This window comes from Nematolebias whitei, chromosome 3 (assembly GCF_014905685.2).
Source record: "Nematolebias whitei isolate Nwh7 chromosome 3, NemWhi1, whole genome shotgun sequence".
Lineage (NCBI taxonomy): Eukaryota > Metazoa > Chordata > Actinopteri > Cyprinodontiformes > Rivulidae > Nematolebias > Nematolebias whitei.
In genome coordinates, this window is record NC_056500.1 from 38339752 (window position 1) to 38351245 (window position 11494).

At 42.2% G+C, this 11494-nt stretch overlaps 1 protein-coding gene and 1 non-coding gene across 2 annotated transcripts in view; one reads left to right on the plus strand and one right to left on the minus strand.

Annotated features, from left to right (window-relative positions):
- Positions 1-16: 16 nt before the first annotated feature.
- trnat-agu lies at positions 17-90 on the minus strand. The gene has a single exon. It is a non-coding gene; the product is annotated as a tRNA-Thr (tRNA).
- A 1763-nt stretch (positions 91-1853) lies between these two features.
- lonrf1l (LON peptidase N-terminal domain and ring finger 1, like) overlaps positions 1854-11494 on the plus strand; it is a 16589-nt gene continuing 6948 nt past the window's right edge. Inside the window, exons 1-11 of the mRNA XM_037698248.1 lie at positions 1854-2525; positions 4931-5046; positions 5201-5323; positions 8930-9085; positions 9221-9434; positions 9543-9648; positions 9764-9878; positions 9953-10074; positions 10159-10317; positions 10459-10621; positions 10707-10859. Of these exons, the coding sequence (XP_037554176.1) occupies positions 1952-2525; positions 4931-5046; positions 5201-5323; positions 8930-9085; positions 9221-9434; positions 9543-9648; positions 9764-9878; positions 9953-10074; positions 10159-10317; positions 10459-10621; positions 10707-10859 (2001 nt within the window). The 5' untranslated portion in view covers positions 1854-1951. The remainder of the gene's footprint in view (positions 2526-4930; positions 5047-5200; positions 5324-8929; positions 9086-9220; positions 9435-9542; positions 9649-9763; positions 9879-9952; positions 10075-10158; positions 10318-10458; positions 10622-10706; positions 10860-11494) is intronic.

Genomic DNA, 11494 nt, shown 5'->3' on the forward strand with positions numbered 1-11494 from the left:
CAGGAGGTTGTTGAAAAGGCACCGCTGGGATTCGAACCCAGGATCTCCTGTTTACTAGACAGGCGCTTTAACCAACTAAGCCACGGCGCCGACGGACGCTTAATTTAACTCTATGCACAAGCCTACGTCAGAGTTCACGAATGTTTTGAGTTTATAAAATATACACAATTCATAATGCACAAGCAGGAATATGCTGCACATACAAATGTGCACAAATCACTTGCTGCACACGGATCAGCTGCCTGTGAATGTGTCGTGACTTTCTCACTGCTCCAGTTTCACAAAGATAATGCTGCGTTCAAGGCTGAAGAAAAGCTGGGACATCTGAGCGTCACCAGATTTAATGAGTTACTAACTTGGTTCAGGAGCTAATGACCCTTTTATTAAAACACAAACGCTTACATTCACGTTACTGGAATCCAAAATTGTTAGTTTTCTGGACTGTACGGTTAAAATAAACAACCTAAAATGGTTATTTAGTTTCAAGTCTCATTCAAAGTCAAGCTGATCATGCAGGCGATTTGTATGTGCAGAATAGTTCTACTTGTGCAAATTGAAAAGTACACATTTGAAAAACTGGTTATGCATTTGAGAACGTGTGACTACTTTTGAGAGCAATTTATCTTCCTATTCATCCAGAACTATCAAAGCCTTGTCATGTTACGTGTGTTGATGCATTTCAGACATCGCTTTACCACTGCAGGCATTAACAAAATACAGGCATGACAACAGTTTGATCCAAAAATAGTCTAATTTTGGTTTGTATAGCTCCTAGAAATAGACTTGGAGACAGTTCGTTTTACTTTATAATTAATGAAAGAACTCAAGAACTGACAGCTGGAGATAACTGATTTGACAGTCTTGCAATCTGGATCTCTTTCTCTGTGCATCACAACAGCATTTATATATCCAAGGTATATTTAATTTAAGACTGTAGAAGACAAAAACATTAATTCTCAGACTAACGTTGCCTTCGCTGATGAGCATTTCATCTAAACTGTGCTGCTAGGTGTTGTGACTTTTCTCCGGAGATGGTTTACACGCTCCATTTTTGTTTAAATTAAATGAAGTTTTATTATCTTTTGAAATGTTTAATCACGGCAAACTGTTTTGTAGCTATCAGACTGTAGTGGCCTCCATAAGAACTGATCCCAGTTTGTCTTGGAAGGTACCTGTTCTTAGGTTTTCCTAGAATCATTTTACAATTTTATTGCTTGTATATAAAGTAAAACAGCCTTACTCAATAACTATGAACCATTTTAACTAGTTCCTGTTTAGACCAGTCAGATCATTCAATGTTAGTTAAACCTCTTCCACCTCAGGTGTATTTCTGCTCCAATCAAATGTGTACAGATACATACAAATAAAGCTGGAGAAGATTATGGAGGTCATTTAAAAAATGCATTTCTTTAATCAGGTCAATTTAACAATATAATCTGTTCCAGTATTTTATTTTTTTTATGTGTGTGTGTGTCAGCTAAATCAAACATGAGGTAACTGAGAAGATTATGCAAACTACGCAATTTGCATAACTTGTTACAAAATCAGTTACATGACCTTCCTGGACTTTTTGTTTTGACAGCTTTTAAAAACTACTCTCGACAGAGCTGCTCCACGATGAGTGTTTTATATACGTATATATTTTTAGGTCTAAATTAAAATCTCCTGGTAACAGCGGCTGAAGTTTGAGGAGTGCAAAGAAATCTGGCGCAGATGGTTGAACTTCGCTACGTCTTTTACGTAGTTATGAAACTTTTCCAGCGCACGTTTTGTAACAGAGACGTTCTGACCAATCACTGGACGAGCATGCGGATCACGTGACTATATTTTTTTTTTTCGTAAGAGATGAGTCTGTTGTGGGAGAATATCCTCCCACTACAGTCCAGTAAGGATGTGTAAGCACGCGGACAGGAGAAAAGACAAATGTAAATAGCATTTCACGAACATTTCAATGTCGCTGAAACCGCAGGCTGAGGAGAGAAGCGCCTTCTTCATCGGCGCTGACGATAATGTCTCTGAGGAGAAGGAGGGCCACCATGAACTTATACTTCAGAAAGGCAACGCTTTAGCGTCTGAGGACTGTCTGAAGGAGGCCATTGACTGGTTCTCCGCGGCTGTCCAGTACGGTCCAGTCCGTCCGGAGCAGCTCGGCACTTTGGTTGAATGTATCCTCCGGAACTTCCGGAGGAGGGCGGAGGGCCCGGGTGTCCGTGCGGACCGGAGCTGGGACGCAGCGGGGTTCGATTGCCCCGGCTGTCACAGCTTTTTGGGCCAACCGGTCACCGTAGCCTGCGGACACTCGTACTGCAAACGGTGTTTACGCCGGCGGCTCGTGTCCAAATGTCGGCTGTGCGGCGAGGCTGTGAGCGGGAAGGAGAAAGCTAATGTGACTCTGTGCGCACTCCTCGAAAAGTGGTTCCCGGACGAGCTGGAGAAGTCCCGAACGTCGCGCGAAGTGGACTCGCTGTGCAGAAGAAAACTCTACAATGAAGCTGTGTCTCTCGCGAGCGACGCTCTCCGCTCAGGTGAGTCAGCTGGGGGACATTAACTGTAATGTGGCCAGGTGTGTGTGTTGTGTGACGGCCCTCGGTGAGGTCTCCTGGCCGGTGTTTTGACTGAAAACGTGCCTACTGGAAATCTGTCTGCACTGCCTTGCTTACGAAATTCAACTTTCCGCGCATGCGCACTCGGGGAAAGTTGTGTAAGGCAGGTCGTGACCTGAGAGAGGCGTTTTATAACTTATCTAAAGGGAGGAGGATTCTTACAGCTGTTATAAACCACGGTTTCATAAATGTTTCATTAGAAGGCCAACCTAAATGCCAATCGTGGCTCCAGTTAAGGTCATCTGTGGCAAATTAGTTTATTTTTTTATTTAATAAAAGAAAGTAAACAATTAACAAATAATAATATATGAAGAGGGTAAAATAAAAGTGTAGATGAAGGGAAAATAGAAACTGATTGCAGCTGTTGAATGCTTCAGTAGTTTAGAAAATGTATGTATTTATTTTTCTCTGAAAAGGTAATATGTTTTAGGAAAGGCATTGCACTTATCTCAAACCTAATATTAGGCTGCAGAACATGAATGCATGGCACTTTATGTTTAATGACCTTAGTGCATTATTGCACCCACTGATACTGCGAAGATGATACATTTGTGAGTGTTGTCCAGTGGTGTGTTTTTGCTTCATCAGTCTTAATAACAGCCTTAATAACCTCCTGTTAGGTAGTAATAACCATCTCTTATTTTACTGCTGCTGGGTTTGCAGATGCGCTGTAGTCTGGATTATAAGGCTGGCCCGCAGGTGATCGATATCAAATAATATTTTGTCTCTCTGTTAACCTCTTTGACCCCAAACACCACCAGCAGGATGTTATCTGGATATTGTTGAACACACGTCAGTTTATCAAGGCCTTGGTGACCTTATAAGGGATTTGTTAAGTAGTTGACACTTTTTAAGTGGCTAACAGTTTCAGCTTAAAATTGAAATTAAATTTAGATCTATTATTTAATTAGTTGGACAGTTACATTGCCAAAAAAAACCTGATTATGCAAGGCTAAATATTATGTTTTTGTTTGTCACAGCGTGTATGTTCGCATTTACATAACCCGTCTTTTTTTACTCCCTGCAATATTTAATAAACACAGATTGAGCGTTGGCTGGCTTTAAAACACTTTAAAACAGCGCTTTAAAACATTTAGGCACAGCATCATCTGCATCACATCTCCCTTTGGGAATTGAGCAGTAAAACTAATGAACTGTGGAAAGGCATCACCGGTGCATCATGATCTTAGGAAAGATGAAGAAGCACCGTACGTCTGTGGGAGTGATGCTGTCCTCTGGTTTTTATCTTAGAGCCAACACTGATGCCAACAGGCGGAGAGGAGCTGGACATGCTGTCCCACTCAGTCACAAACGACCTGGTTTACTCTGATATCTGTCAAACGTGTGCTCCGTAAGCTCGTTCCTGATGTGCTTCGGGTCACGTCAGTGGGGTTACCCGAGTGCAAGAGGCTGAAAATGTTCGGGAGAAGTTCAGTAAATATAAACTGAACGCAGCTCTGCTCAGTCTAACGTCTGAAAACATTGGTCTGTGAATGTTTTAAGATTTCATGACTGTGGTAGGAAAGATGGTGTCTCCATAACTAAAAGTAAACACACACAAAATCTCTACTTTGAGGTTAAAGTACACGAAAAGCGTGAAGCTCATCTGAGTGGTGGCGCAGAAGTTAGAGAAGGCGAGCCTGTATTGGAAGGTCGCTGGTTCAAATCCCCGGAGGGTGGGAAAGGTGTAGCACCCACACCTGGCTCCACCCTCATTCGTCCCACTCTGGGCCCTTGAGCAAGGCCCTCAACCCCCCAGCTGCATCCCAGGCTCCTTATATGACAGCACCCTGCTCCACATGTATGATGGGAAATGCAAATAATTAATTTCTCCATTGGAGATTAATAGGGTATATTTATTTATTTTTATTTAAAACCATATCATAAACTGAGAATAGAAATAAGATTTTAAGTACCAATTTGTATGTGTGTGTGTGTGTGTATATATATATATATATATATATATATATATATATATATATATATATATATATATATATATATATTGCTGTACAACTAAAGCATATTGCCAATGTGCATATTGGGTGTTATTTTAGTTTAGTTTATTTTGCACAATTAATATACTGATAATGGACTTACTGGTATATAAAATAAAGCCTCCACCCAAATATTATAGAAAAAATAATACAATCCAAGATTACAATCAAATTGATCATAAATTTAGGAATACAGTCATGCAGAAAAAAACATTTAATATTTAATTATTAACCAACATTGGCATTGTTTTTAACTGTTTATCTCAGATTTTATTTTTTAAATTAGATGATATGAAACATAACTGGTAATTGTTTATGTTTCTTTTGCAGATCCACTTTTGACCGAGGCTCGACTGTCCCGAGCCGAAGCGTACACGGCTCTGAAACGGTACCGACTTGCTTTGGAGGACATCAGAGTTTGTTCCAAGTCCAGCTGTTCTGCTGAGGTAGGTCACTCGCTGACAGAACGACAACTCTTTTCACTCAACAATAACACTAGAAACAAAATAATTAACGCTTATAATGCGTCACTTTTCAAAACACAGATTTACAGAAACACTCCAGGTGGCTCCACATTGAAAGTTCATGTTTCTGTTTCAGACTCTGTTCAGGAAAGCGACGGTTCTGCATGAAATGGGTCAGGTGGACGAGTCCCTCCAAGTCTTCCTTCACTGTCTGACCATTGACGAGGACTTCCCCGGTGCTAAAAGACACGTGGAAAAGGTCAGAGAGTTTTCATTTGGTTTCTGGTTGTGTGCAAAAGAACGTATCAGATTGAAGGTGGTCCTGTAAGTTCAGGTCCCAGAGGTTGAAGACGTCAGCCAGAGGACACTACAGGTTAAAGGGGACTTCCCAGCATTTATTAGTTATCTTTTGATAGCTGTGGGTAACCCTTGGGGCCTTCTACTCCTTCAGAGAAGGCCTAAGAATTCAGCACACATGAAATGTTACATAAAAAAAGTGACTGTAATATTTATTTAGCATAAAATGTATATTGTCAAAGTAGTTTTTCATATGGTTTTCTAATTTCTCATATTTTCTGTAAAGTGCTTTGCATTTGAGAAAAATACGTTTTAATTTAGGAAATATATCTGTCCAATCAGGTTCTTTTAAATGTCCACCTCCAGGCAGCAACATGTTTGAAGGTTCTTTCTCCTGGTCAGGAGAGAAGGCTCAGCTCGAAGGCTCTCCAGCATGAGTTTGACCTGACAGGAAAATTAACCAATCACAATGTTGATGTAGAGTGGGCGGGACCAAAGCATGCACTGTAGGCCTGCAGGGATCTCCTTTGGTTCCTCTTGGATCTCTGTGTTTGTTGCTTGTAATCAAAGCCGTCCTGGCAGAGTCACACCTGCACAACGTCTAGCTATGTTAGCACAACGCTAGCTCGTTGCAGAGATCAAGATTTTGATAGAAACAGGAAGTCCAACTCCAGCAGTGGAACTGACTAAATAAAATGTAGTGAAAGACGTTTTGAAGTAGACCTTTATCAACGCTACTGGTGGATCATTTTATTTCAACTAGTCTTATTTGTTTTCAGCCAGCTGAAGATGAATAAAACGATCTTAGAGCAGCATCAGTCGTTGTACAACACTCACCCTATGGCCAATAATCAGATTTAACCTAAAGATAACTTTGATACATTTACTTTAAATGCTTTCTGATGAAATAAACTTTTCAATAACGCATGACCTGTGTCGCAGTACCTTAAGGTCCAAACTAGAATCAAGTCACATTTGCTGCTTATTTCTGTGCTGCAGCAAACTTTCAACCTGCAGGGTAGAATCTTTCAGAACAATTCCAGAAACCATGATTATCTGCGACTGTTGATGATGTAGATGGTGCAGGAGGAGCTGCTCATTAAACCTCACTGCAGACTTTACTGTCATTCCCGAGTGAATTAGAGTTTGAAATGCAGACCAACACCTCGACGTTCTGCTCAGACTGTGAAACAAATGTCCAGTCATGTTTATGGTAAAATGTTTAGGAAGGAAACAACTGTCAGAAGTAAAATAACTTAGTTTTTTACAACACTTTTGTAAAAGCAAATGTGTTTTTATTTACATCAAAGGCAGACGGTTTAGTATAGTCTCTTCATAAACTTTCATTTGTCTGTGCCATAATGTCTGATCCGCTCCACGTGATTTAATGAAACTTCATACACATGTACATCAACACTAGTTGGATTGTCATATACACTTTTCCTTACTCTAGCTTTAAGATCAAGGTCACAAATCAAGGTCAAAGGTTATATGAGGTCTTTGTTTGTCTGGGCCACAACTTGACAGTGTGTATCTTTTCATTACCTCAGCGCTAAAAGTTAAAAAAATCAAGGTCAAAGTCAAACAAGGTCTTTTGCTTTTCTGGGACATTGCTGTAGAGTGCTGTAAAATAGTTTGTCGACGGGTGTTTAATGTGTCGTGTCCAGTATTCTTGTTTCATAAAGAGTGAACAATTGTGACTCATTGATTCAGACTGTTAGCAAGTCTAAAATAAACCTATCAAACTACAAATGAAGCTATACAAACTGACCTTTTCACTGAGTGGACTCATGTATGCAGGGGATAATGAAAAGGCTTTTATTCTGAATATGTTAGCAAGTGTTTGACGTGCTGAAAAATATGTATATATATTTATATATTTATATATTTATATATATATATATATATATATATATACAAAACAGTTCCACCTCTCTCTGACCATCAAATTACACAAGTTGTTAGTGGGTCAGGTCTTGTGACTCCATCTTTAATGACGTTAGAACCACTTATCAAGAGAACACACACAACATTGTCCTCACATATGTGACACGCACTTGACTTCTGCGTTTTCAGGAACAACACAAGTGTTTGCAGACGTTCAGAGCATGAGTGCAGTTTGTCTGCCTCTTTCAGGGTTCCTTCCTACACAGCCTTTGAAAAGTGTAGGGTTTCATTTCTGGGTCATTTGAAAGCAAAGAAATTACACTTGAATAAGCACATTTTATTTTATTCAAACTTTTATACCTTTTCATATTTAAAAAATTAGACTATGAATAAATTACTCAAAACAATCATGAAATAATCATATTTAACTTATAAAAATACTTAAAATTGGCTCCAAATTGCTTCTTTTTTTTTAGATGTAAAACAAGAACTTTGAACAGATGAAAACTGTCCTGAATTCAGTTTTAAATTAAAAAGCTTGTGCATTGATCCTTGAATCATCAATACATCTGCAGTGTCTCCCCTACCATTATTCAAGGAGGGCGCCCCGCCCTGTCCACAGAACCGAGCGCCTGGCCTACTAAATCCCCCTCTCTGCTCCACCACTTCCAGATGTGGAGCGGAGATTTTAGCAGCTCAGACTCCAAAACCACCACTAATACAAACATAACGTTACGCTTTGCTCGTCGAGAACTGCCGGCACTAACGTAGCACCAAGCTAACACGCAATGCAGATGTAGCGCTCTGCTTCTCTTACCCCTGGCCCCCATGCTGACAACTGCTGCTACTACAGGGCCTGACATCTCCATCAGAAGCCAGACAGTTGACGTGCGGTCGTCACGTTGTTGCGGGACGTTGGTTTTTGCACACACCTTTCATAGTCCACGAGACACACGGCCCAGAGCTCCTGGGAAACCCATCCCGCTGCCGTATACGTCACCACAGGATTCTTCCCACCAGACTCTCCGTCCCTGCACCTGATAAAATTAGGCTAAGGCCTTGTGTTGAGAAGGGGCGGGCATAGCTGCTCTGAGAACACAACGACGCAAGTTTTGTCACGCAGCTACGTCAATGAGAGCTGAATTCGGTGCTTCAGATGGAGTATGCAGGGCCTTTATCGTAGCGCTACACTTCTCTTACCGCCATTCCCTCCTTCCAGAGGCCTTGTTCTATTAAATATTGTTCACAAATTTGTGTAAATCTGTGTTAGTGAGCACGTCTTTGCTGAGATAATCCGTCCACCTCACAGTGCGGCATATCAAGATGCTGATTCGTATAATATGACCTTTGCTTGTCCGGTCTGTAACTATTTGATCTTCTCAAGATAATTTAACAAAACTTGATTCACATTTGTACCACCACTGGAGACAGCATGTCGCAAAATCTTTTCATCGCTCCAGCTCTAAGATCAATACCACAAACCAAGGTCAGATTTTACACTAGATCTTTTCTTGGGCCGTTGCTGTAAACAGCTGATGATGTGCCGTACGTGATACGTACGGTAATAACGTCAGTACTCCTCTATGTTTGTGTTGGACACCACCATGTCTGACTCCGGTTTACTTCAATGCTGTGGAGCTCCTGCTCTGTGATCCTCATCTCTATGACATTTTATTTACAGATCTTGTGCGACCTGCTCTCTCCGGTTGATGAGAACGTGAAAGTTGGTCTGAGGGAAACGTCGCAGAACCTGTTGCCTCACCTGCGCACCAAAACTCCAGTGGAAGATGCTCCAGTTCTGCCAGAGGGCCCGGTTCTGAAACAGCACCAACACCAAGTTAGTCCCTCTTCTGTACACTACGTAGACACCCAGGAGGTATCTGTACAGAGACTGACGTTGCAGTCATTTTTATTTTTATGGCTTTGTTCCTGCTTTTCTAAAGAAACCATTAATATATTTCTCACTGTCCAGAAATGGTGTGAAAGCTCGGTGCGCTCCGGTCTAAGTCGAGCCCAGTCGCTGCGAATGCACGGCTGCAGTAGCAGTGAAGAGGGGCTGAAGAGGGTTAGCTCGGCTCCTCAGCTGGGTGACCAGGACAAGGGGAGTCTGCTGAAGAGGAAGCTGTCCGTGTCAGACATGGAACCGTGTGTTGTGGACTGTGGAAGCAGCAAACACAAAAAACAAGGTGAGTCGTCAAGTTTTCTTTTGAACACTTGGTTCCACTGCAGTCTTAGAGAGTGACGCTTCATTCAGAAAGGTGGATAAGTGTTTCACGTTCCTTTTGACTGACTAGGTGTGGCAAAATGCGCCAAACACCAAAGTGGCAAAGCACAACCCTGCAGACATGTTCCTGAGGATCTGTTGGACCCCAGTGACCTGGAGTGTTCCCTCTGCATGAGGTAAGGACGTACTGGTGCACCTCGAGAACTTCCTGCCGGCTCTGCACTGTAGCTGTAAATGTGAATGATCAACCTGTACAGCCCGCTGATGAGTACATCTTACTGCCCAATACAGGTTGTTCTATGAGCCTGTGACTACACCGTGTGGCCACACGTTCTGTAAGAACTGCTTGGAGCGTTGTTTGGACCACACTCCCCAGTGTCCCCTCTGCAAAGAGAGCCTAAAAGAGGTAAGGTTGCAGTCCCAAGATAGCTCGCTGCTTCATGTTGTAACCTGCTGTAATGTTTCTTCTGCTGTCTCCAGTATCTCGCCTGCAGGAAGTTCATGGTGACGGCTGTCCTGGACACGCTGATCAAACAGCACTTGAGTGGAGAGTATGAGGAGAGGACTAAAACTCATCTGGAGGAGAACAGAGAGCTTTCAGAGTAAGTAGCCTTTTCATCCACTCCAGTCTCGAACACCATTTGCAGAAGATTTACAACGATCCCTTTCTCTCCTCTTCGTTGCAGCCTGACAAAGAATGTGCCTATTTTTGTGTGTACCATGGCCTACCCCACTGTGCCTTGTCCCCTGCACGTTTTTGAGCCACGTTATCGCCTCATGATTCGCCGCTGCATGGACATAGGCACACACCAGTTTGGGATGTGTATTAACGACCCTCAAAAAGGGTAAGAATGTCAGCACACACACTTTGTCCTTCTAAAAATAGACCTTCACACGACGTTTTGTTCCACTGCTTGTGAACCGTTTGTCTACAGTTTTCACCAAGTTTCTGATAATTAAAGGAACAACTCGATCTTTGTTTGCAGGTTTGCAGATTATGGATGCATGCTGATCATCAGGAGCGTCCATTTCCTCCCCGATGGACGATCTGTGGTCGATACCGTCGGAGGAAAACGCTTCCGGGTTTTGTCTAGAGGAATGAAGGATGGTTACAACACTGCAGATATCGAGCACTTGGAGGACAGCAGGGTAAGAGCCGCAGTAACGTCTGCTGCTTGTAATGTCGTTTGGTGGAACGCAGGCGTCGTTAACGTGTTGGACATTTACCTGCCAGGTGGACGACGGAGAAGAGCTAGAAAAGCTGCAAGAACTGCACGATGCGGTGTATGACCAGGCCCAAGTCTGGTTCCAGAACCTGAAGATCCATTTCCACAACCAGATTCTGCAGCACTTTGGACCAATGCCAAAACGAGAAGCTGACATTCAGGTACAGGCCCGCTCCGTTTACACACTCAACTAAAGGGATTCCCCACTCAGATTTAGGAACTAAAATGATCTTATTGATTCATAATACACCGTGTACTGTATCTGTTAAAATGTGAAAAACAAAAAACTTTCTTTCTAAATAATTGCATTTCACTAACAAAAGGAGCTGCAACCTTTCCAATCAGAACATCCACTTCTGTACCTTTTTCTTACTAAATAACACGTATACAGAACTGCAAAATGTACTGTGCCATGTCAAAATCCAAGATGGCCACCACCATCAGTGTTTCCCTTGCCATTATACAAGGAGGGCGCCTCGCCCTGTCAACAGAACCGAGCGCCCTGCCTAACAAACTGTCCCCCACCCTCGTGTCAATAACTGTTGGCACTGACGTAGTGCTAAGCTAGCTGCATGCAATGCAGACACGTTGGCTAAAAAGCTGCAGAGGTAGTGCTCCGTTTCCCTCATGCTGAGCCATTTCCTTCACCCCACAGACATCTCTCCATCTCCACCCCCCGCCATTGAAAAAAATCACAGAAGAGATGTGCGCACTATATATTTTTACCTGTCTAAATAAAGGTTGAATTAGTGTGTGTGTGTGTGTGTGTGTGTGTGTGTGTGTGTGTGTGTGTGTG